This window comes from Tursiops truncatus, chromosome X (assembly GCF_011762595.2).
Source record: "Tursiops truncatus isolate mTurTru1 chromosome X, mTurTru1.mat.Y, whole genome shotgun sequence".
NCBI lineage: Eukaryota > Metazoa > Chordata > Mammalia > Artiodactyla > Delphinidae > Tursiops > Tursiops truncatus.
In genome coordinates, this window is record NC_047055.1 from 119,219,437 (window position 1) to 119,245,175 (window position 25,739).

At 42.0% G+C, this 25,739-nt stretch overlaps 1 protein-coding gene across 1 annotated transcript in view; it reads right to left on the bottom strand.

Annotated features, from left to right (window-relative positions):
* FRMPD4 (FERM and PDZ domain containing 4) overlaps positions 1-25,739 on the bottom strand; it is a 184,226-nt gene that overhangs the window by 93,355 nt on the left and 65,132 nt on the right. The window contains exon 3 of the mRNA XM_073798905.1: positions 3,877-4,037. Within this exon, the coding sequence (XP_073655006.1) occupies positions 3,877-4,037 (161 nt within the window). The remainder of the gene's footprint in view (positions 1-3,876; positions 4,038-25,739) is intronic.

Here is a 25,739-nt window from a genome sequence, read left to right on the forward strand (position 1 = left end):
ACTCTGTGGTGGCCCGTAAGGCAGCTGAACACGAGGGTGCTAGGAAGGACTTGTAGGATTGGGTCTTGACTTACATGCTTGGGGAGGAGGGTTCAAGAAAGTGGGGCTTTGCTCTCAGCAAGCGGGGGTAATTCTATCATGAGCATTTTAATAATTCTTGCCTAAAAGGTGGGAGGAAGGAAGCTGGCATTGGTAAAGAAGCAGCAGTCCCCTGTGTCAGCTAGGAGATGAGGGCGTTTGGTCATTTCTGTGGTTTGGACTGTGCTGGGATGTTTGTGGCGGGGCTCACGTGTGACCACAGAGGACTCATGTTTTTGTCTTGATCCGTCACAGCCTCTTCCAAATGTTTTTCCAAGGAGGAGGTAGAGAACGAATATTTGTTGAGCATTTATTGTGTACCAGGCAACAGGCTAAGTGTTCTAACTAGTAACCTCTCTAAATGCTATAATCCTTTGCATATAATGACATACCTGAGGCTCACAAAGGGGAAAGAATTGCCTGGAAGGGTTGAACTGGATGTCAGCTTAGGTCTGTGGACACTTCCAAGTTCAAGGTGGCCAACATCTCTTTTGAACTTGCTCCTATAACTCAAAAACTGGTCACTGCCAGGTCTCCTGACACATAAAGACACAGCTGCATGAAGCACACATCTGTATTAAATAAGACCTAAAAACAAATGCTTCGATAATATGGATTATCTTCACGTGTCTAATGGAATTACTCCCCAATACTGATCTGGTGCTATATGGTACTGGGATTTTAATTTTATTTCCAGAGGTCTATCTGGATACTAGGCACAGCTGAAATGTTATCTTTCAAATATTATCACTTTTACTTCATTTAGTAATTGAAACGAACACTTCACAGCCAGAATATGGAACTCATATTCATTTCAAGATGAGGGAACTCTAAACACCTTCAGTGTTTGCACACATAAGGAATTCTGACAATCACCTGAGGGAGTTTTGATGACGATTGGATTACATATGAGCAATGACTCAAATTCAGTCAAAGAAATGGTTAGACGTCAGATGCTGGTCAAATACAGAAAAAAGTCTGAACTGTTTGGAGAGTGATGTTAACTAGTCCTCTGATGAGAAAACCATGTGCAGATGAACAGGGTTTCGTCTTACATTTGACCTATGCTTCTGATCAAATGGAAATACTCTCGTTTGAGCAAGAATTATGGGAGGAAGCAACACACAGTTCCTTCCAGAACATGAAACAGGGGCACACTTCAGAGAACGCTCATGCCCTTTACTCTGAAAGCTGGCTTGTCTACTATAGAAAAATCTGGTCTTACCATTGGAATCACTTATCATTGGAATCACTCAGTAGAGTCATTTTATGATAGACACAGTTTATGTGACCAGCATTTTCACTCATAAACATGACTGAAAACAGTGCTCTTTGACCTTAGTTTGCACTTTTTCTATTCTGCTCAAAATTGTCGAACAGTAGATGAGAGAGTCTGACTCTGAGGAAAGTTGAGGGCAAGGAAGGGAAAAGGATGAAGGAATAATAAGGCGATAAATACAAGAAAGCGAAAAACCAGACCCAAATCTCCAGTTGGCTCTGGGGAGGACATGCACTTTGGAGAATCCCATAACCAGAGATGTTAAAGTGTCCCACTGTTACAAAACTGCACGCTAAATGGGACACCATTTAGGAAAAAAATATGTGTATGCACACATACACATATACATACATGTAATACATTATATGTATATGAGATACATACTATATGCAAATGTATGCACAAAACTGTCTACTATATATATGCTCTCTCTATATATGTTAATAATGGTTAACTCTCGGTAGTAGAAACTCAGGTGATTTTTTAAAAAACTCTATACTGTCTACATTGTTTCCTTTTTTCAGGAAAGCATATGGATTATTTCATTATTATAAAAAACAACAAATCTCTTTTATTTTTGAGAATAAAATTCTCAGTTGTATTGAGTTCAACAACTATGATCTATAGCTAATGAAATAAAAAGCTCAGCAGACAAAGTAAGAAGTTGTGTGGTGAGGCAGCGGTAGGAGTGAACAGGGAACTTACGCTTTCCTGCAGAAGCCTAAAGGCGTTGACTGTATTTGCAGTGCTTGCCCTCGGGCAGAGTGTGTCAAAATGAGGAAAAATGGAATCAACTTTAATAATCTATACTAGCTCACTAGTTGGCTTTCATTTCCCTTAACTGACAGACTCAACTGACCAAATATTTTAGAGTTTAATAATAATAATAAACATTCCTGGACTAAGTATGTACCTGGCACCCTTCCAATGCATTTCATTCCCTCCCTTAGCCCTAGAAGGTAGACACTATGATCCTCATTATCCAAAGGATATAGAGAAGTTACATCAAACTGAAATGTAGGGGAGTTATCACGGAAGCTAAAAAAAACCTAATAAGGAGCAGAGGCAGGATTCAAGTCCATCAAACCCAGGGGGTCTGACGCCATAGTCTGCGCTCTTGACTACAGCGTTTTACTTTTGAACTCTGTTACTGATTTGCAAAATCCCGGAGAAAGACAGCATAGAAGATACTTTCCTTTTGTCTGAAAAGAAATCCAGTACAAGTCCATTAAAATAAGTATATAAATACATATAATAAATAAACATTAGAGCACTGTTTCTGGAAGGCACAGGGGCCCACATCAGGCAACGGCATCACAGTCCACTACATTCAGCTGCGCTGATGGTGGAACATCTATATACTGAGAATGACTGAGAACAAGTACGTTAATTATCTGACCGTATGGTAGAATTTAAGAGATGTGCCACACACTGTATCAGGCAGCATTTACTGTATAACAAGACACCCCCAAAACCCAGTAGGGTTTCCTCTCATGCTTATGGGTCTTTCGAATGACTGTGGATTGGCTGATCAAGGGCAGGCTGGGCTGGGCAGTTGTGCTGTACACTGAAGGTCAGCCTGTACTTAGCTCTAGGCTGCAGGCTGGTTGCCCCACGTGTTCATTTTGGGGCTCGGGCTGTGAAGGGGTAATAGCCACTTCAGGGAAACTCCTCTTATGGCCGTGGCAGAAACCCAAGAAACGAGCTCAACTCCACAAGCATATTACAAGCCTTTGCTTATGTCATCTTTGCTAACATGCCATTGGCCAAAGTCAGTCACCTGGTCCAGCCCAACAGCAATGGCGTGGCGAAATACATTCTGCCTCTAGTGGAAAGGGAGGGGAGCACACCTCTGTAAAAGAATCCAACCACCCCAATGATCTAAATCAGGGGTTTCCAACCCCCGGGCTGCAGACTGGTACCGGTCGGCGGCCTGTTAGGAACCGGGCCACACAGTAGGAGGTGAGTGGCGGGCTAGCGAGTGGAGCTTCATCTGCCGCTCCCCACTGCTCCCCATCGCTTGCATTACCGCCTGAAGCATGGCTTACATGACTGCCTGAACCATGCCCCCGCCCCGTCCGTGGAAAAACGGCCTTCCAGGAAACCAGTCCCTGGTGCCAAAAAGGTTGGGGACCGCTGATCTAAATCCTAGAGAAACTTAAACCCAACCTTCTGCTTTTTCACTAAGGAGTTTGTCGGGAGCTTACTGAAAACAGCACCGTGCCTGCCGCTTAACGTGTGCATTCAGACATTAAGAAGTGGGTCATTTCCATGGTTACAAATGATGGATCAGTGTTTTCCTAAGTCTGGCGATATGATGGATTAGGAAGTTTAAAACCTCGTTTGCAGAGCCATTTCTGTCCCTCTGGTGGTCTGGCTCTATCCAGGTGATGGGAAAACTCAATTAGACTCCACAGCCTGAAACAGAGCAGTATGAAGCTTGTGAAACGGAACAGCGGTCATGCTGGCAGGGGGTGGTGGATGGTCCCAGAGACCGAGCCTTGGGGCTGCGTGCTTACCTGGTGTTACTGAGCGGACGACCACTGGCTTTTCACTCCCTGCCACGAAACCAAACCCCAGCACAGGGTCCCTCCTCATCTCCACCCTCCGAGGAGCCGGAGGGATGATCTGGCAGCTCTCCAACCGAGGGTCGTCAAATGGGATTGCCTGTGTCATGTGACTGTGGGAAAAGCACATAGGAGAGAAACTCGGCATCAGTGTACGTGTTTGGCAATGGCCCGGCGACCGCATCCTCTCTAGTTGTAAAACCTTCTCTTCTCTGTTTGGTAGAGAGTGGGGAAGATGTGGGGAGGCCCACTGTCATGCTTCTCACATGGCTGCCTTCTTCCTTGAAAACTCTAGGCCCACTTTCGCTTGAGGCCTTTGTACTGGCTGTTCCCCCAACCTGAAATGCTTGTCCTGCAGATGTGTGTATGGCCCACCCTCACCTCTCTCAAGTCTTTGCTCAAATGTGAGCTTCTGAAAGAGGACTATCCTGGCCACACGCTTTAAAATCGCAGCCTTGCCTCCCCACAGCCAGATCCCTTCACCCTCTTCTACTTTTTTTTTCCCCCCATAGAACTAATCACTTGCTAACGAGCTGTGGAACCTACTTATTTTGATGCGTATTTTCATTGTTCTGCTCTCCATACTAGGAGGTAAGCTCTGTGATGGCAAGGAATTTTGTTTCATTCACTGATGTATCCCAGGTGCCTAGAACAGTGCCTGGCACGTAGTGGATTCTCAATAAATAATTGAATTAAATAGAGAAAAAGATATTTCTTTGTGGAAAACTATCAAATTATAACTGATGTGCTGAGAAAGAACCTCAGAGGGTTCTGGACATTTAGTGGGTAACGCACACGGCTTTTGGCTCCAGTGAAATTGAAGTGATGGGGATCGTTTTGGTGGCAACAGGTTATCCTGGTGTCAAATACAGTCCCCGTTTCCAAAGAAGTTGAAGAACTAACTCTTGGCATCTCTGTTCCAGAGAGACTTTCAAATGATTTAAATGAATCTTTTTGTTAACACTTAAGCTTCGGAAGTCTTATCGATAATCCAAACTTGAAAAATGTACAGCATTCAAAAATTTTCAAAATGCTTCCACGAATAGCTCATTTGATCCACAAAACAACCTTGAGAATGAAGGAGCGGAGCAGGTATTATTATCTGCATTTTGCCAAGGAGGAAACTGAGATCAAAACAGTGGCTTATTGTTACTCAGGGCCCATGGTTGGTATGCCAGAGAGTTGGGTTGAAAACCAACTTCGGTGACTCTTAATGAAGTCTTCACTCATGCACATCATCCAGGCAGACTTCTTTGGGGGAAGAGTTATTAGTTTGAACACTAGAAATCTCCTTAAATATGTAAGCCAAGATTATTTCAATGACACGGCCTTAATTCAATTTTTTTCCCACTAATCTTCTTCAATAAGTAAAAGAAGATCATTTAAAAATACCTTGAAAGATGCTACTCCATATGCCATCTGGACAACATATTGTTCAAATGTAATGAAGAAGGACAGAGAAGGAGGAATCCTATTGTCCTCCAGTGTAATGAGTAAGAGTTAAGAAAAATCATTGAAAACCCGCTAAATCTGTCCTTTTGGCATATATCGCTGGATAGGAAAATAAAAGTTTAAAATCCCTTTGAAACAGAAAGGAAGGAAATGTCTTTTAGATTTAGCAGTTTGTGATCTGGAACACTAGGAAAAAGAGAAGTGTTAGTTGCTAAGGAACCCGTTGTGTGCCACGTGCTGACACTCATCTGTTACCTTATTTCATCTTCACAGCCGCTGAGATAGACGGAGTTTGACCCCGCCCACCTCCTCTTTGTAAATGCCCAGAGAGGAAGAATAACTGGGCCAAGGTCAAACGCTTCTCAGGTGTAAGCCAGGTGCGATTCACACCAGGTCTTCTGATTCTCTTGTCACGTGCTTGACCAGCTACATAATTTGCAAGGACAGTACAAAATGAGAATGCAGGGGCCCTCCTTCCAACATGATTAAGAACTTCAAGACGGCAGAAGGTGAAACCCAGCCCAGGGCCTTCTGTGACTGCATGGGTCACAAGCCCGTGAAGCTGGCCTTGGTAGGGTGCTATCCCCAATGTCTCACCACCATTCTAGAAACATCCAGGTTCAGAGTGGTGGTGTTATAGGGCCAAAGGGGCAGGGGCTGTCTTCTGTGAAATTGTAGACGTTTGTCTGGACCCAGAGATTAGACATGGCTACCATGGTGGCGCACGCACTTGGGACGAAGGGAGGTGGGCAGACCTCAGGTGGGCAGAAGGTCACATGGAGAGGCCTGGCAGTCTGAAGGAAAGAATTCAAAACCCTGATTAAACCAGCAGAACCTATGTAGGGTGAGCCCCAGCGTCCAGGGTAGGAGCTGCAGATGGGGCCCTGGGCGGGAGGGACTGAGACACAGGGAACAGGTGGGGAAGTCAGGGCTGGGAACTAGGACACCAGGAGGACCTCTCATACTCCTACAGCGGGCCCTGCTGGGCGGAACTTGACCTTCCACATTGATTTCTCACAGGCCTAAAACAGGCCCGGCTGTGTATGCCTGAGAGAGAGTGGGGCTACCTGGGGGGTCGTGGACACTGCTCTGTTCTCTTGTCTCCTCTGTAAGACGGCTCCATCTCAGACTGTAACAGAGAAGAACAAACTGACTCCATGTTGGATCTATTCCTTCAGCTCTAACCCTTGTGCTCTGTTGTCTGTGCTTAGTCATGCTGCCTCTGCACCTTTGTAAAAGAATGCTGCCTACAGCCTGAAATATACAGGATAGCCCATTCTCAAGGCTCTGACCTTTAAAGGTACAACACTTTCCCATTTACATACAGATTAGAAGTTGCAGAACAGAAAACAACAAATGCCTTGTTGGAGGTTTATAGGAACATTGTGACCAGACCAATATAAGAACAAAGGATTCTCACACCAAGAAGTTTGCAATAACCAGACGCACCCCCTCCGCCCTTCGTACAAAAGAATTCTAACTCGAGTAAGATAGTTCTTTGGGACAGTAGTCCACCATCTCCTCGGTCTGCTGGCTTTCCAGATAAAGTCGCTATTCCTTGCCCCAACAACTCCTCTCTTGATCTACTGGCCTGTCGTGTGGTGAGCAGTGCGAGCTTGGACTCGGTAACAAGAGTGTGCTGTACTCTAGCTACATTTGGAAATGAGTCTCTCCTTTTATTCCCCAGAGGGAACAAAGGAAAAAAGGGAGGGGAAATCCACATTTTTTTGGCCCTGAGCTCTGAGTTTGCACCAGAATCCACAGAAGGCATTCTGAATGATGAAGGTTGTAGAGGTGACGTGACTTGCTAATGGTAGTAGGAACTGCATTACAGAGAATCAAACTCTGGCTGGCATAACTCTCAATTCCACCTGTAGAGCCGGACTAGGGAAGATGAGTCCCCATGCTGCTGCCAGTACTGTGAAAAGCTTCTAGTAGTGGTTCCCAAACTTTACTGCATATTAGAATCACCTGGAGAGCTTTAAAAAGCCCTAATGCCCAGGTTTCATCCCAGACCAATCACATGAGACTATCTAGGGGTGGAAGCCAGGATCAATTTTTTTTTAATTAATTTATTTACTTTAGGCTGCATTGGGTCTTCGTTGCTGCGTGCGGGCTTTCTCTAGTTGTGACAAGCCAGGGCTTCTCACTGTGGTGGCTTCTCTTGTTGCAGAGCATAGGCTCTAGGAGTGAGGGCTTCAGTAGTTGTGTCACGCGGGCTTCTGTAGTTGTGGCTCGTGGGCTCTAGAGCACAGGCTCAGTAGTTGTGGCGCACGGGCTTAGTTGCTCCGCGGCATGTGGGATCTTCCTGGACCAGGGCTCAAACCCGTGTCCCCTGCATTGGTAGGCGGATTCTTAACCACTGCGCCACCAGGGAGGCCCCTGGATCAATTTTTTAAAAAGACTTCCCAGGTGATTCCAAAGTGCAGCAATGTTTGGGGATCATTCACCTGCCCAGGGAAGGGTGTGTTCTAGTGCCTTCTGGACAATAGGAAAAGGGGACTTGACTGATGTCCCTGACTACCTCCCCTAGCATCCATTGCAAATGTAAGTTAAAATATTCAAAGCATCTCTAGATAGATTATCCTCTTTCCACTACATGATAAAGTAATGGTCTCCAATTTTTAATTCATCATTCACTTAATGAGTATTACAATATTATTTTATTAATACCTGATATTTATTAAACACTAACTTCATGCTAAGCCTTTTCTGAGATGCTTTCCATATGTTAGTTCATTTAATTCTCCATAACAACTCTATAATGCATTCATTTATTCATTTAGTCAACAAATGTTTATTGAATCCCCACTGGCTTCTCAGTTCTGGGGGTACAACAGGAACGAAAGCAGAATAAAAAAATAAAATATTCACTCCAGTGTGCAGACACAGGGAATAACCTAATAAATTGGTAAAACATATGGCATATCAGGTCATTTTAAGTACTAAGGAGAAATACAATGCAGGGAGGAAGGCTGGAGAGCTGCCAGGCGAGGGTACTGTGAGATCATGCTAGGGGTCAGGAAATGTCTGGGGGGGAGGGGCATTTCGGCAGTGCAAAGGTCCTGTGGTGAGCTATGCCTGTGAGATCATGCCTAAGGGACGGCCGGGCAGCTGGTGGTGGGGGGAGGGTGGAGACAGTGAGGGGAGTGGTAAAGAAGTGATGATGGGCTGAAGATGACACAGGCTCTTAGAAGGACTTTGTGTTTTGTTGTGAGTGAAACAGGAAGCTGTTTGAAGGTTCTGAGTGGAGAAGTGATGTGATAGCTGCCATACTGAGAACAGACAGGAGGGAGCACGGGTAAGCAGGGACGGCATTTCAGGGCCCGCTGCATCAATCCTGACAAAATATCATGGTGGCTTGGACCAGGGTGAGGGCAGATATGGCAAGAAATCATTGGGCTTTTAACATATTTGGAAGCCACTCTGACAGAGCAGGGGTAGGACTCCTACTCTGGAACCTTCTTCCTGCACACACAGGACGGTCCCAGGGAGATGGACCTTTAAGCACATTATCTAATGCAAGTCCCATGTCTCGATGGATCCAAATCGCAGGAGACATTTTCTCTGGAGCTAATGCTTCACGGTTTGTACAGGAAACACACAAATGCCCAGGTATGGGGCCAACACGAGAACTGGTGTGGTAGTCTGGAATGAGACTGTGGAGCCAGACTCTCTGGGTTCGAATCCTGGTCCCACCACTTCCCAGCAGTGTGATGTGGACAAATAACTTCATCATCCTGCACCTCAGTTTCCTCATCTGCAAAGTGGTGATAATAATGGAAACAACCTCATAAGATCATTGTGAAAATTAAATGAATGAATAAAATGTCAAGCAGGTAGCAAACTCTCTGGCATGTAAGAAGCACTCAAAAAGCATTAGCTGTTATTTTCATCTCTTGAGGGCAATGAACAGAAAGGCATATGTTTCAGACATTATGAACCCATTCAACCTTAAAATATGAAGACAAACTCAACGTTTCAATTGCCTATAGCCCACTCTCGGTGAGATGCCTCACAAATCCCAGGTAAGCTCTGAGACTTCAATCTGAAGAATCACGTCAAATTCAATGACACAGGAAACGCAAATATATATTGATACGCAAGAGGCAAAACAGTACCAGAATACAGAAGAATAAAATCTAGGCTTCTCTAGCGACTGAATCACGGGTAGTAAGTTTTCCTCCGCCATGTTTCAAAGACTATTAAGTGACCTTGGAGTCTAGGGCTGGGGAATGAGTCCGGGTCATGGGGCAAGTGAGAAGCACTAAATCCCTTTTAGGGAGTGAGACCCAGGAGCAGGCCCCTTCACCTCAGGTGCTGCCGTCCTCTGTGTCAACAGAGAATCTGCCCTTGGTCCATATCACTTTCCCACCCCAACAAGGTTTGAGACTTACAAGCACGTGCGTATGATGTGTTCGCTGCCTGTTCTAGTATTTTCTTTTTTGTTTATGGTTTTTTAATTCTTTTCGTTTTGCTTGCACTTTGAGGATAACCTTCCAATGGCATTATCATATTCTTGCTAAACAGGTTATATTTTCAGAATACATTATCTAAAAATAATCAATCCCTGTCTCTTTTCCAGTAAGAAAGGATCCACACTAAAATGTTCCCCCATGAAACATCATTCTGTTCTTTGTGTTAGGCAAGTACCTTTTGGCTCTCTCCTTGCAATATTTTTGATAAACATTTGAGTACTTTTATAATGAGCTGAAAAAGCAACATTTTTTTACCTGCTGAACATGCTTCAGTGAATTCTGATGCTGAGCCCTGAAGAATACAGCTGATGAGCTACACAAACTTTCAGCCCCTGCCCCAACCTTCTCCAACAAACACACACAGATCGGCCAGAAATCTCTGACCTAAAAATCCAGAGTGCATTAATTGAGATGGAAGATGTGTCCATTGAGATCGAATGAGCAATCTTGCTATTTCTGAAAGATTCATTTCAAAAGGAATGATGGGAATCCTGCTGCCTAACTCCCCACGACAAAAAGAAAGGGCTTTCTTTGAACTCTGGGAGGCTTTCTTCCTCAGCAGAAATAAAAGACTGATACATCCAATGTATCACAAAGAATTACTTTGACTAGTAAAATGTGTCCTGTAAGAAAACGTAAAGTAATTTCAGTTTACCATGCACTCATTAGAGCCAGTGAGGTCCTTTTTTGGAATATGTGCTGAGTAGAAAGATTCTGGAAGGAAGAACCAAATTTAGAAGCCATTCCCTTTGGTGTAGAGTTAAGGAATCTAGGAAGATGGTAGCAGGCGGGACCCCTGGGTAGTTAAGACTGGAATGAAAAGGAGTATAAATAAACACACATGCCTCAGTTCTGCTTGAGAAGGTCATTGTTGGTGTGACCTTTCAGGGACGGGCAGCTGTGATTCCATGAGAGCATTAAGCATCAATATATAATATTCTCATCTTGGTAGCCCTGGTGTGGGTCGCAGACTGAGTTATCTTCATTTGCTCCCCAGGATGTGATTTGCCACTGGACGCCACACTGCTTTTCAGTGCCTTCCCACTGGACACAGTACGTACTTCTCCACCCCTTGACTCTGCTAACATCTCGTTGCCCAAAGCATGTGACATGGCTGAGGCCAGATGTGACAAGCAAAACACACTTGTTTAGCTGGGCACGAGCTCTTGCTTTTCTCTTGTCACCATGAGAAGACCTTCCCAAGGCAGCTGCCACCCTTTCAGCTTGGGCTCTGGAACGGACACATGTAGAACAGACCAGAGCCGGCAACTCAGTGAGGAGCCAAGTGGAGCAGAGCTGTCCAGCACCTCAACCTAGATGAGCCAGCTGAACGATGGGTAACAAATGATGATTGTTGCATGACACTGAATTTGGGGGATGTTTGTTATGCACCAAAAGCTCACTCATACAATCTGTAATTAGTGTTTTCAGTAGTACTTAAAAACCCTGAAATGCCACGTCCCCAAAGGATTCTCTCTACCACCCCTATTCTCTACACCATTTATGGCTAAATGTGCTACATTTTACAAAAACACTATCGACACTTCCAGAGGAAACTTCTCCCCTTATTATCCCAGTTGACATGGCAGCCACAGGCACCTCATGATCTATTCTTCATGACTTTCTCATATCTCTGAACTGGACTTAGGTAGTCGTGGCTCCTAAGCCAACAATTCACAAGCCCTGTTGTGGCCTGTGAGGGGGCTTAATAAGGCTCTGGACTTCCCTGGTGGCGCAGTGGTTAAGAATCCACCTGCCAACGCAGGGGACACGGGTTTGAGCCCTGGGCCGAGAAGATCCCACATGCCGCGGAGCAACTAAGCCCGTGCGCCACAACTACTGAGCCTGCGCTCTAGAGCCCACGAACCACAACTACTGAGCCCGCGTGCCACAACTACTGAAGCCCGCGTGCCTAGAGCCTGTGCTCCGCAACAAGAGAAGCCACGGCAATGAGAAACCCCCGCACCGCAACGAAGAGTAGCCCGTGCTCGCAGCAGCTAGAGAAAGCCCACGCACAGCAACGAAGACCCAACGCAGCCAAAAATAAATAAATTTATTTAAAAAGAAAGAAAGAAAGAAAGACAGACTCTGAGCAAAAGTGCTGCGCAAGGCAAACTGGAGTTCCCCAGAATAAGAATGTAAGTAGGAAGGAAAAGAAAGCAGAAGTGTGAATCACTGAGCTTGATAGGTCACAACTGACAGGGACTATGAGGTAGATTAGAAACCCCGAGATCGGTTTCAAGCAAGTCAAAATTACGACGATGTGTGCGGCAAAATAACATATTGAAAAGAATTTTTGCTTTGTTCTCATTGAGTTTCTTCCTCTCCCAGGTCTAGTAAGGTAGGATTCGTTCAGTCCCTTGCCTCAGGGAAGATGCATTTACCAGGGCCCAGAGAAAAAGCTGATGGCAGAAAGCCTCTCTCCTGACTTGTTTCGTGAAACTCTGAGCAACTTGGCTTAGGAGTCAAGGGCAGAGGACCCCTGTGAGGTGGCAGCAAGTTCAGGAGAGAGAGCTTGGTGGTAAGTCTAGCAAAGCACCAAGATGCATAGGCTGAGCCTAAAGAAATGGCAAAGTCAGTGAACTTCAGGGGACCATGCAGGCTCAGACGCCGGTATCTTCGGATTGAAAAACACAAAGGCCTGTTTGAATTTCTGTTCTGCAGATATTCCGGGGACTTCTGAATATTCGACATGATTATATTCCAATTGCCAAACAGCAGAAATGTAATACGATGACACTCACACACGAGTTTAAGGGTAGGATTTACATTGGCTCTGTGAGAAAACAGAAACTATGAGTAAACGGCGTCTTTGAAGGAAAGGAGAAAGGGTAGTTGGAAGAGAAGAGATGCCACTGGAGAGAAATCATACTGTGGAGTGACGTCACGCAAGGAGATCCAGGAAGTCCTGCTAATGAGGGTCCTGAAGCTTCTCTGAATCTGGAACTACCTCCTAGAGCTGCTTCCCATGAGGCTAGGAGGCTCAGCCACGCGGCATTTGCATCCTCATATGTCCATGAGATTCCATCTCTCTTAGGATCTACAGTATGTATTTTTATACTCAACTCCCCCCTTCCCCCTCCCCGCTCCTTTTCTTTTTTTTTAACAAATCCCAGCAAGCCTCTGTCCTTTAGGATCAAAAGAGCCCAACCAAATCCCACCACTGAAGATGAGTTAAATTTAATATAAACATAGATAACTGGACATGATGTGTTTCCAGGTCACACAACACAGTGAGTCTCAGGCTTTTTGCCTTCGTGAATATGCAGATTATGGGTTCAGAGGAACTTGACCTTCACTAATCAATTCCACAGGCCACTGTCAGTCAATTTCCACAACATGTCAGGAGCATTTAAAGATTAAGAACTGTTTAGTCAAGCTTGGAAACATACATAGTACTTAAAAAGCCAAGATAATCCAGAATGCTTAAACTTAGAAACTGCAAAATGTTTGGAGGAATCTTGTTAGAGAATTTTAGGAGGACTTGAAAGAACTGGAATTTTTCCTTAATGGGTAGACTAAATATGAAAATTTTCAGTTCTTTTCAAATTAATATATAGATTTAATGCCATCTAATAAAGATATACCAACAGTCCTTTTAAAGAATCCAACAAAGAGAATTCTAAATTTTATATGATAATATAAAAGAACACTCTGAACAAGAACAACACTCTGGTTGTCGAGCCCTACAAGATACTGAGATACCAGGACAAACACAGAAAAGTATAAAATGATGGAGTAGCAGCTGTGACTACAACAAAACAAGGTTCCACGGTAAATTTAGAGATGAATGACCGCTTGAAAGAATTCAATGCAAGCTTTGGCACCAAAGAAAGTGAAGTGCTTTAGCATGTCAACAACACGGCTGCTTTTGAAACAAAACCATTAAAGTACATTAGAGTGACTATGAAAATCTTTTGTCCTACACAGGGGTTGTTGGCTACCTGGTAACAATGAACTAAAAGTGTCGTCTCTTCAGAGTAAAGGAGATATTACAATAATGAATGAGAAAGTAACTTATTTTGTAAAAGAAACTTGGATTGTGGTAAGAATATTGGGAAACAGATGTTTGGAAATGATTCTACCATTCTGTGCTTGTTTTACTGAAAATTATGCAAATCTTTATCTATCAAAACAGCAGCCTTTGAAAACTTGAAAGTGAATTTTTCTAACCTGTTTTAAAAAGCCTGCAAATAAAGCATTTCAGCGAACTGTGGACTCATTCGTTCAATATGATAAATGGCAACATCTTCCATTTGGTTTGTGAGAACAGTTGAAGGACATCAAGGAATATGGAAACTCTCCAGCTGAATTTCAACAAAATCCCTTGCATGGATGGAATTGAAAAACAGGATTTCCTGATCTAATAAGCAAGTTGGTGAATCACTTTGTCCATTTGCCTCTTCATATGTTTCTGCAGTTCCCTTTTTCTCCAACGACGACGACTGAAACCAAGTAAAGAAATAAGATGAACTTGCAACCAGACCTTCAAGATTTATCCATGAAGTGGTACACCAAGATGCTCAAAAATAAATCAGCACCCTCAATAACTCTGCTGTCATTTAAAATATCATAATTGTTAATGCAGCAGTGATAGCGAAACTGTTTACAAGTGATTAAAATGTGTATTTCACCTTCAACTCATTTTAACACCTATTCTTTACAGCCACATATGTTTTATATATATACAGTATGAATAAATGAATATATATTAAGGGGGCACGTGTTTAAAACTTTTTTACTAATAGGCATACAGAAGCACCAAATGTGGACATTTCTGTTCTGTATGATCTAGGGGGCTCCTGACTCATGGTGTGGGCCCAAGGATGCTTTATATACTCAAACATGATGGACAGAGTTGCTGATATCACAAAGCTCAACACAACTCTTGAAAAGTCCAGCTTTCACATTCAGAAATATTCAGTGGCATTTTCAGAAACCTAAAAGTGAAGTTAGCGTGCTGCTTATGGGAAATGGTGCCTTTCCATCCTGCTTATCTGATCCTACCCCAGCCACCAAGATGAGACAGTGGCCCCAGGTTTGAGTGACTAAGGGACACACAAATTGATGGTTCTTACATGTGCTCTTGCTTTGGGCTCCACTAGATTGAACCCTCTGGGGTTTGGAAATCCAACCACCACAAATCTAAGATTTCATGGATACCTGTTGCTTACAGAGCATAAAGTACTGCATGGCTGGGCAGACTTTTTCTTCTTGATTGATTACCCTTTTTTTTTTTTTGGACCTATAGGAAAATATATTTTTGAACAAAAGACTTGATAACGATGAGCAAAGCCTTTCTCAAACATGTTAAAATCATCACTTTAGGTCTGAGAGTTTTTCTCCATCAAATTGGATTCTACGCATATTTTAGTGCAGTACTTGGAGGGGGGAGGGGTGAAGACAAAGGAGGTGTCCTCCCCATCCCAAGGGGCTGTTGTATATCCCTGTGACCTACGCATATTCTTTGAAAATTTATATTATAATTTTATACTTAGAAAGTGAAAACAATCCCATGGTTCTTATAAATTCAAACTGTAAGAGTGTGTGTTACAGAAACCCTGATGTAAGATAATATTTTAAAACATGAATTGATCTTTATAAAAGAGGTATTTTTAGAGAGACGATTAGGCGCACTTTATAAATTTCATGATCTTCTAATCTTTACACAAAAGATTTCAAAAAGTGATTAAGTGGTAAGGGCTCACTTTGACGACTAAGAACTTCTGATGGAAGTTAAATGGCATTGGTAAGGAAATCACAGTATCAAAGGTTTAAGATAACAGTCCTGTGTTAATTAAAAACTTGTCATCTCTTAATCTTTTCTTCATTAAAATAATTATTCCTACCCCCTACCTAGAGTATTTAGTTTTCTTAGACACAAAACTACATAACTGGGCTTCCCTGGTGGCGCAGAGGTTGGGAGTCCGCCTGCTGATGCAGGGGACGCGGGTTCGAGCCCCGGCCCGGGAAGATCCCACATGCCGCGGAGCGGCTGGGCCCGTGAGCCATGGCCGCTGAGCCTGCGCGTCCGGAGCCTGTGCTCCGCAACGGGAGAGGCCACAACAGTGAGAGGCCCGCGTACCGCAAGAACAAAAAACAAACAAAAAAAACTACATAACTGCCCAAGGTTACACATCTTTTCTGTTTTGGGTTGGTTTTGTTTGCTTATGTTTCCCTTGTTCTAAGCCCCATAACAAGAGAACTGAACCTCACTTCCGCACCCCCTAGATCCACGCCTGGCTCCTTTTCTACGTGTCCTGTGCGCTGGGAGCTTTGATCCTGTGGGTGGCAACATGTGGGCCCGCTGCCCTCTGGCTTCCACCAATGAGAGGTGCTGGCAGGGGAATGTGAGGTGAGGAGGAGAAAGAGATCAGAGTATTTCATCCCCCTCCTCCGTCCTTGGTTTGGTGCAGGTCTGAAGTGACTTCACCCACTCTGATTACTGTTGCAGTCACATCAGGCCCCTTGCACGGCTCCAAGGCTCAGCATGCTCCACGCCAGGCCCCTTGAGCCTAGTGGTGCTAACGGGTCCCAGCTGCTGCTAGGCCCTGGGTGCCTTCATGGGACTTGTTGGTTTCCTTGTCTGAGCCCACACTCATCCATTTCCTGCCAGAGCCAGGTACCGTGCCTCTCTCTTCCATGAAGCAACCTTGTAAGTCCCAGGAAACAAACCCTGCCCCTTGGACGGCACAGATGGAGTCTCCTTGAGCTGGCCTCCAGCGAAAAATATAATTCTAGCTTCTTTTCTGATTCTTAGCCAAGACATAATAAATACGTCTGCTTTGAGAGCAGCATTGAGATCAATTATCCAACTAATATTTACTTATAATGCATCAACCATACTTAAATTTACACCAATGGTTCTCAAAAACAAACAAAAACAACAAAAACCCTCCCCAAAATACCTATGAAAAAAACATTTCTTTCCGAATGAAACATATTTTCCACATATAAACCTTTAAAGACAGTGAAGACTTTGAATTCATGTACTGACCACTGTGGAATCCATTTCTATTTGCCTAATTTAAATGAGATGCGAACTCTTTTTATCTTAATTGAGGCATGCTTTCTTTGTCTCTCTGTCAAAGTATTCTTAGTAAACTTTTATCTTTGGTTGACATTACATACAGTCAAATTTGCAAGAAGAGAATATCACTGAATTTGAGAGCTGGATGAGATCTTGGCTAATGCTTTTATGTTTTAGAAGAGTTGATATGCTCATTTGAAGATTTCGTGTACCATTTTCTTTCAAGTTGGCAGAAACTGAGTTTTCAAATTCAGTCAAAATCAGTCCCTTTTGTTATTTATGGTGGATCAAATGTATCGACCATTTATTCAACAACTATTTAATAAAAGCTTTCTATCTGCCTGGTGCCCAGGATGTGGCTATGTTTTAGATCAACAAGCTTATATTATAGTTCAGGTATCGGCAAACAATAGCCCATGAGCCAAATGTGATCTCTGCCTGCTTTTGTAAATAACGTTTTATTGGAACACAGCCACACCCATTTATTTATGCACTGCAGCTGTTTCCATGCTATAATGACAGAGTTCAGTACTTATGACAGAGACTGGCCCACAAAGTCTAAAATATTTACTATCTGGTCCTTTTCAGAAAAAAATTGTTAACCCCTCTTCTAATGGAAGGACTGATACAATAAAAATCAAATAAACATGAACTATTTCACATATTGTCACGGGCTGGTAGTTTTTATGAAGAAAAATACAGCAGGATAGAGAGTAAAAGAGGGAGTGGATTGTTTTAACAAGATGGGAGTGGAGGCCTCTCTAAGGAGGCTATTTTTGAGATCTGAATTAAGTGAGAAACTAAGCTGGGGGGATACCTATGAGAAAAACATCCCAGGCAGAATAAACAGATGTATAACGACTTGAGAGAGGAGTCTCTAGGCCATTGTTTTAATCACGCACTCGTTCCTTTATTCAAGGAAGCTTTAGTGAGCATCAGTTTACTGTGAAGTTCTCCTTGGTTCTATGCCTTCAGAGAAATCCCCTACCCTCAAAGAAACTCCAAACCCCTAAGAGGCGCCAGATATATAAACATCTGAGTATAACAGATTGCTAGAGGCAAACGTGATGGAAGGGTTCACCCCATACTGTTAGGGTACAAACCGTGGGGGTCATCAGTCTAACTCAAGGGCAGTGAATGGGGACCAGGAAAGACTTCACACACAAGATGCCTATGACGTGAGTCTAGAGATGTGAAGCGGTAACTACCAAAGGGAAGGGAGTTATACTCCAGTCCAAGGGAAGAGTAAGCAAAGCCATAGAGGCATAAAAGAAACTGGTGTTGGGACAACTGTAAGTGTTGCTTGTTGGGTAATGGGGCAGAGTGTTTAGGAGAGAGCACAGTATCGAGGAGAAAGGAGGTTAGAGAGGAAAACTACTAGCCGAGTTGGAATGCTGTCCAATATCAGCCATACACCCTTTATGTACACAAGAGCACATCCTTCCTGGAAAGGTCAGAGGCTCTAAAATCTATCACACGATTAGGATCTAGTATGCAATGAGTTGAGGGAATAAAAATCCTGAAATTCTCTCCATATTCTAGAAGACGAAGAGTAGGATATCTTAGAGAATAAGGTAAACATAGTCCTTAAATATTAACTTGAACCCACATATTATTAATTTTATTTATGAATCAGACTATTATTCATTTTGAAGGTTATAGTTCAAAGGACCACAGAGTTTAAATCAGAACCCAGACTGATAAATTTTTCCAGTCATGCTTTCAGTTTTAGCAAATGAGATACAATAAATCAAGGATCTATTAGGGCTTGTATAAATTAACATCCAAAATAGATTCCACTAATTCATGATCAAATGTATCCTTCAAGGACTCAGTAATATTTGTCAATACCACCACTGAAAACCATTTCAACTAGTCTTTCATCCAGTTCATCTACTCAGAGAGATTTCTGTCTGTGTCAGATGATGAATTTAGCGCCTGCAAGATGCTTATTGACTGTGCCTTGTGAATCTAATTGTAGGATCTAAAAGGGCAAAATGTTTGTCAGTTTCCTTAAAGCTGCAAAATCCCTACAGCTAGGCTGGTAATCAATTACACTAATTGAGTTCAATTCAATGTGTTTAAGAGATGACTTTTATGTTAATGACACTCTAATGTGTCAGAGGCAATAACAGTCAAGTCACATCCTTGGGTTGACTGAGATGCTGAGCAGAGCCTGTAGCTCTCAATCTCGCCTCTCACCATCATCAACTCTAGATATGCATTATTTCCAAGAACACTCAACCTTAGATTGAGATTTACTGCTGATTAAAAATTTAAAAGACTGGTAATCTAGGCAGGTAGCCACATAATAAACATTCGGAATCATATGCTCTGTTTGGCAATAATCAATATGAACAGTGTGAGATCTGGGTGAGCATAAGTTAATGGGAACGGAATTCGAGAGAAGGCTATAGAGTACTTCAAATACCACTAGGGAAATTTCTGGAGAATTCATTGGTACAACCACATTAGAAAACAATTTAGCAGTAAGCCCAAGCTTTTTTATTCTCAACCCTGACTTTGGAGCTATTGGGTATGACCCAGGCGCATGGATCTTCAGATCATGTCAGTGGTCCTTCCATGACATTTGTTAGGTAGTCCTGTGGTTTCAAGAGAGCACTCCAGCTAGGCTAGAAGTGCTGGTGAGCAAGTTCAACCTCAGGGAAAAGCGCTGGGAAGAAACCAGAGTATTTCATTGCTCAGACCCCATTCAAGCAGGGAAGCCCTTCCATTTCAGTAGGTGGAAGACAACAGTCACTGAGAGTAGAATGATCATTATCTTCCAAGATAATCAATTTCCCACCACCTGTCTCCATTTGGAAACAAAAACATTAAAGTTAAAATAATTAAAGAAAGTGTAACAATGTTCTGATATTTTCCATGATATCTACTTTGATGCTATTTACTTAAAAATATTTTAGTTTTTGGACCCAACTAAGATGATAACCTGAATCATACTTTAAAATCTAATATTACACAGGAATCTGTGTTTTTAAAAGGCACTCCAGGTGATTCTGGTGCACGGCTTAGGATTACACTTTGAAAAGCCCTGGCTTGGGGCTTCCCTGGTGGCGCAGTGGTTGAGAACCCGCCTGCCAATGCAGGGGACAAGGGTTTGAGCCCTGGTCCGGAAGATCCCACATGCTGCAGAGCAGCTAAGCCCATGCGCCACAACTACTGAGCCTGTGCTCTAGAGCCCGTGAGCCACAACTACTGAGCCCGTGTGCCACAACTACTGAAGCCTGTGCACCTAGAGCCTGTGCTCCAAAACAAGAGAAGCCACCGCAATGAGAAGCCTGTGCACCGCAATGAAGAGGAGCCCCCGCTCGCCGCAACTAGAGAAAGCCCACGTGCAGCAACAAAGACCCAATGCAACCAAAAAAAAAAAATAAAAATTAATTTAAAAATAAATAAATAAATGAAAAGCCCTGGCTTAGTGGGAGACATCCAGGAAGAGAGCTCAAGAGATGAAACAGCCAGCCAACCTCCATATATCTTGTACCTTGCAGCTCCCCACTCACTGGTGGGAATGCTGGCCTCTGTTATATTATCTTGATTCCCAGTGACTTTCTTGAGAATCTGAGTTCCCAGATGGAGAAGCATTTACGGGAGGCAATAGCAATTCTTGATGACAAACAGTTTGATGACTTGAATAGACATTTGCCATTATGTGGGTATGAATCCAGACCTCTGTCAAGGACTGGAAAACATACAGGTTAGAGGCATATGTTTTAAAACTCTTCTGTTGCACTGTTGATAACTGATGTACCAACATCTTGTGGACAAAGGAAACAGCTCTTCATCGCTTTATTTTAATTTCCTGTGTTGTTCCCACACAGACTGGAGCTGCTGGGACTTGGGAACATTCCTACCTGAACAACTGGAGTCCAAGCCAAGTTCACTTTATAGGCCTTTCGCTGTGGCCATTTGCCTTTGCCTTTTGTCTCACTAAGAGAACTTCGGGGAAAATTTTACCTCATTTTATGTTGTTAGATTCATTGGAATAAGCTCAAAATATCTCAGGCTTTCAGAGGCCATGCATGCTTAATGGCATACTGAAATTTTTAAAGAGCTCAATTATTTTCCAGAATAATTCATATGTGTCAGCAGTATCCATTTTACCAGATGCAGATTTCTTATGATCATAAGTGATGTTTAACAAAATATGGAACAAAGGCATTTTCAATGACACATATTTAGCAATTTTATGCATGCCTAATTGTCACAATAGTATCCATTTAATTCAATTTAACTGAAAACTACTTTCAACCTTTATTAATGTGACACTTATTCTCTGAGCCACACAAGCCATAGGAGAAAGAAATCAAAGACCCAGGATAAAACTCTGGGAGATTTTGCCCCAATCCCTCTCTGCTTTTAAAAAAGGGCATTAAAACTTTATGCTCTTCTCTCTTCCTCGCAAGTGGTTTCCATTCTCTTCAATAATTTACATTTATTTATCTAACTTTTAAGTCATATTTTTAAAATCAGGCACCGTGCTAGGCCCTGAAGAAGAGAACCAGTACCATTACAGCAGCAGGCGCTGCTAACATGCACTGAGCTTGCCAAACACCGTTCTCGATTATATATATGTATTAGCACATTTATTTTCACAACAAACCTACTAGATATGCAGTATTCTTATCAATCACAGTTGAGGACACTGAGGAACAGAGCAGTAACATTTAAGCTATGAAAGTACTAGAAGAAAATACTAAAGAACACATTTAGAGTTGGGGTAGGAAGGGCATTTCTAAGTAAAAATGTGAAATCTAGGAGCTACAGAGGAAAAGACAAACAGGTTCAACTACATTGTAATTTAAAAAGGCAAAAACATAAGCAAATTTATAAGACAATGCACTGGAAGAAAACATTTGCAACATATAGGACAGAAAAATATATAATATACATAATAGAAAAAGAGCTTGTACAATTCAAAAAGAAAAAATAACCTAATTTTAAAAATTGGTGAAGTATATGAACAGGCACATAGATAAAAATAATATAAATAGCCAATAAGGTTCTGAAAGACACTCATTATCACCAATAAATGCAAAGTAATATACCACTTTTTCCCCCCTGAAGTAAACTGTAAGGTGGTACAACCTGTTTCTGAAGGGCCATCATAAGGTTTCAAAATTTAAATGCATATAACATGTGTCTTAGCAATCTCATTTCTAGGCCTGTATCCTATACGGTAACTGGGTAGAGCTATGTGCCCAAGGATATGCACTACAGCACTTTATTGGGGAGAAAAAATAGAAAGAAACATGAGAATAAAGGAGTTCTCTTGGAAACTGAATATGTAATTTTATAGTCAATTCAATAGAAAGCTTGAAGGATGAATTTTTTTTTAAAATCTTACAGAAAATTGAACAAAATGTTGGAAATAGAAGAGAGAAGAAAAAAATTACAGATGATCAATTCAGAAGATCCAATATACGAATGATAAGAATTTCGAAAATAGGTGTTAACTCTTCTCTAAATGCTAAAAAAAAAAAAAAAAAGAAATTCCAAAATAGAAAGGACAAATGGGAGAAAGGAATTATCAAATAAATGAATCTGAATAGTTCATTTAGCCTGAGAGCCCTTAGCCTGACAATAAAAGCACCTTCACACCTGGATGCATCACAATGAAATTTTAATATACCAAGGATAAAAATATTATCTTTAGAGCCACAGAGAGAAAAGACACATTGAGGATAATGGGATGAGAACCAGATCATTATCTGACTGCAGGACTGGAGGCGTGAAGGCAATGTAACTTGACTTAAATCTTCCGTGGGAAAATCATTTTCAACCTAGATTTCTATGTCAAGTGAGAAGGCAAAATAAAGATATTTCCAGACATGCTAAGATTTAGGAAGTTTACTTCCCACACATCTTTTCTAAGCAAGTTATCTGAAGATGTGCTCCAACAAAATCGAGAGAGAGAGAGACATGGGATCAAGGAAACCATGGCTGCTACATGGGATAAGACAGAAGAGAAGTCACAGAATGACGTTCTGTAATGGCCTAGGAAGTCACCAATCCAGATTAGAGCAGGAGGAGAAACTGAGGAAGGAGTTGAATGGGAAAGAAGGTGGTTTCAGAGATTTGACTCTACTCTTGAGAAGGACAAAGTATTTAAGGCAGGACATGCAAGGGGGGAAATGAAAAAAAGTCAGAGACTGCTAGAAAAACAAAAAATTGTAAAATAGTTGCAATATAACCAGCAATAATTAGCTAAACAATGAATAATATTTTCTTAGTAATAAAAATTGAAACTCTTCATTGAGTTTTTTAAAAAATTTATTTATTTATGATTTATTTTTGGCTGCATTGGGTCTTTGTTGCTGTGCGTGGGCTTTCTCTAGTTGCTACTTTGTGCTGCAATGCACGGGCTTCTCATTGCGGTGGCTTCTCTTGTTGTGGAGCACGGGCGCTAGGTGCGCGGGCTTCAGTAGCTGTGGCTCGCGGGCTCAGTAGTTGTGGCTCGCGGGCTCTAGAGCGCAGGCTCAGTAGTTGTGGCGCAAGGGCTTAGTTGCTCTGCGGCATGTGGGATCTTCCCGGACCAGGGCTCGAACCCGTGTCCCCTGTGTTGGCAGGTGGATTCTTAACCACTGCGCCACCACAGAAGCCCTAAAACTCTTCACTGAGTTTTAAAATTTAGAATCAACCTATAGATAAGGCCCAAAAGACTCATTAATGGTTACAGGACAATTGTAAATGTTTCCAACCTTTGTATTATTAAAGACAAAATATGGAAGACAAAAGGGAGGGCTAGGAGGAGTAAGCAGGAAGAGTGCATGGATTCTATTTTCATCTACTAAATGAAAATTACTAGCATCAGAACATGCTGTTTTCAGTAGAAGGAAAAAGAAATAAAAGTATAATCAATCACTTAAAATCAGTGGTAGAACTACACTGGAAAAGGAGGTGTGTGAGGAGGTGGGGGACAGTGTGACCTAGCTCTTCTCTGGCAGAGTAAGCAACAGCAGATAAGGTCTAAAGTTGGTAATCCTACAAATACCAGTACAAGCATATTATTTAGATCAGGAGTTGGCAGATTTTTTTCTGTAAAGCCCCAGAGAGTAAATATTTTAGATTTCGCAGGTCATACAGTCTCTGTCACAACTACTCAACTCTGCCACTGGAGCACAAAAACAGCCATGGACAAATGTATAAAGAATGCGTATGACTGTGTTTCAATAAGACTTTATTTATAAAAACTGGCGGAGGGTCAGATTTGGCCTATGGGCCATAGTTTGCTGGGCCTAGATCTAGATATACATGGGAAATCACCACATTTACAAATACAGTAGAGCATAATTTTCCAAACTATCATTAGGGACACCTTAAAGATGAACACTTCCTTCATTTAGCACCTAGAAGGAATCCTCTCTCTTGATTCTCAAAGTCATGTCAAAAGCACAAATGCTGCCGTAAGATTAAACAATGGTAGCCTTTCCCCAATCCTTAGGACAGGAAAGGTCAATGAATGAAATGTACTTAAAATTGAAGCTTTAAGCCAGTATCTCTCCAGGTAAATCACTGATAAGTGCCTCCTTCTGGCAATTTTAGAATCGAATACTGCTCAATTCTAAACCCCTGGAAGGCTGTGTAATATCTCTTCATTTTCAGTCTCTGCCACAGTAGAGAGCACAGAGTTGGTGTGCAAAGAATACTCGGAAAATACAAATATAATGTAGCCCAACATAGCTGTTCAGTTATTTTAAGTCTCATGTACCAATATTTCATGGGGTTTCACAAAGAACTCCAGAGATGTCATGCCCCATTTGAAATTTTAGAACCATGGTTTTAGTTTTAAACTTGTTATAGTCAACTTGGCTTTATCTAGTTAGAAGAATAGAGAAGCTATCCATCAAGATTATGAATTAAGGTTAGAAATTTTTGCAAGGCTCCTTTCAGGCTTTAGAATTTCATGATGAATAACAGGTCTTTTCATACAGGTATGTGAAAAGCTATTAAAAACGTTTAAAAAGCTGTTAAAAATATTTTTAAGACAAAACTCTAAATGTAATTGTTGATAATTGGCACTTTTGAAAGTTTGTGAGCACTGTCTATGACCATGGAAGAGGCAATCATACTAAAGTTTCCTGTTATTCTTCAAGACATTGCCTTCTCTCCTGAAATTAAAAAAAAATCCTATGGGAATTTAAACTGTCGGAAATGAATTGCTTGTTTGTATAACGCCCACAAACACCAGATCAAAGTTAAAGCAAAGAAATAAACCTCTATGGTTTCAGTTCACATAAAGCCCGGTCTACACACTGGAGCATAATCATATTTCATCATTTAATTATAGATCGTTTCACATGATAATTATGCAAAGTAGACTTTCATTATGTCTCAAATTGAGCCCTGAAAACTGTGGGTTTGGTAGAAATATCTGGAGATCATTCTACCTCTCCTTTTCTGAAAAGTGCTGCCTTTGAAATGTTAACGCCTATCAGTATTCTTTTATGAGCATTATAAAATCATGCACAATTAAGAAGCAAATTAAGCATGAAAAGGCCATGACTCACTTTTGATAGCCATGTCTCAGAAAGGGTTTCATGGGGTAAAATTGCACAAAAATGGAGCTCGGGTAGGCAAAGGGTTTGAGCACTTGTTCTCAGCTCATATCGAATTTAGGGGTTTATAGATAATAATAATATAATTGCCAATACTTTTTACCTTACCTATGCTGCGTGAAGAGATAAATATTTTCTGTGTGTGACCATTACTGCAAAGTGGAATGCAACCCTTTCTGTATTCAAGTTCAGATATATTAAAATCTGAGATTGTTCACACCTGTGTGCCTGGGTTTCTGTCCCCACAGCGTTTTCCTGGAATTCTGAGAATTTGGG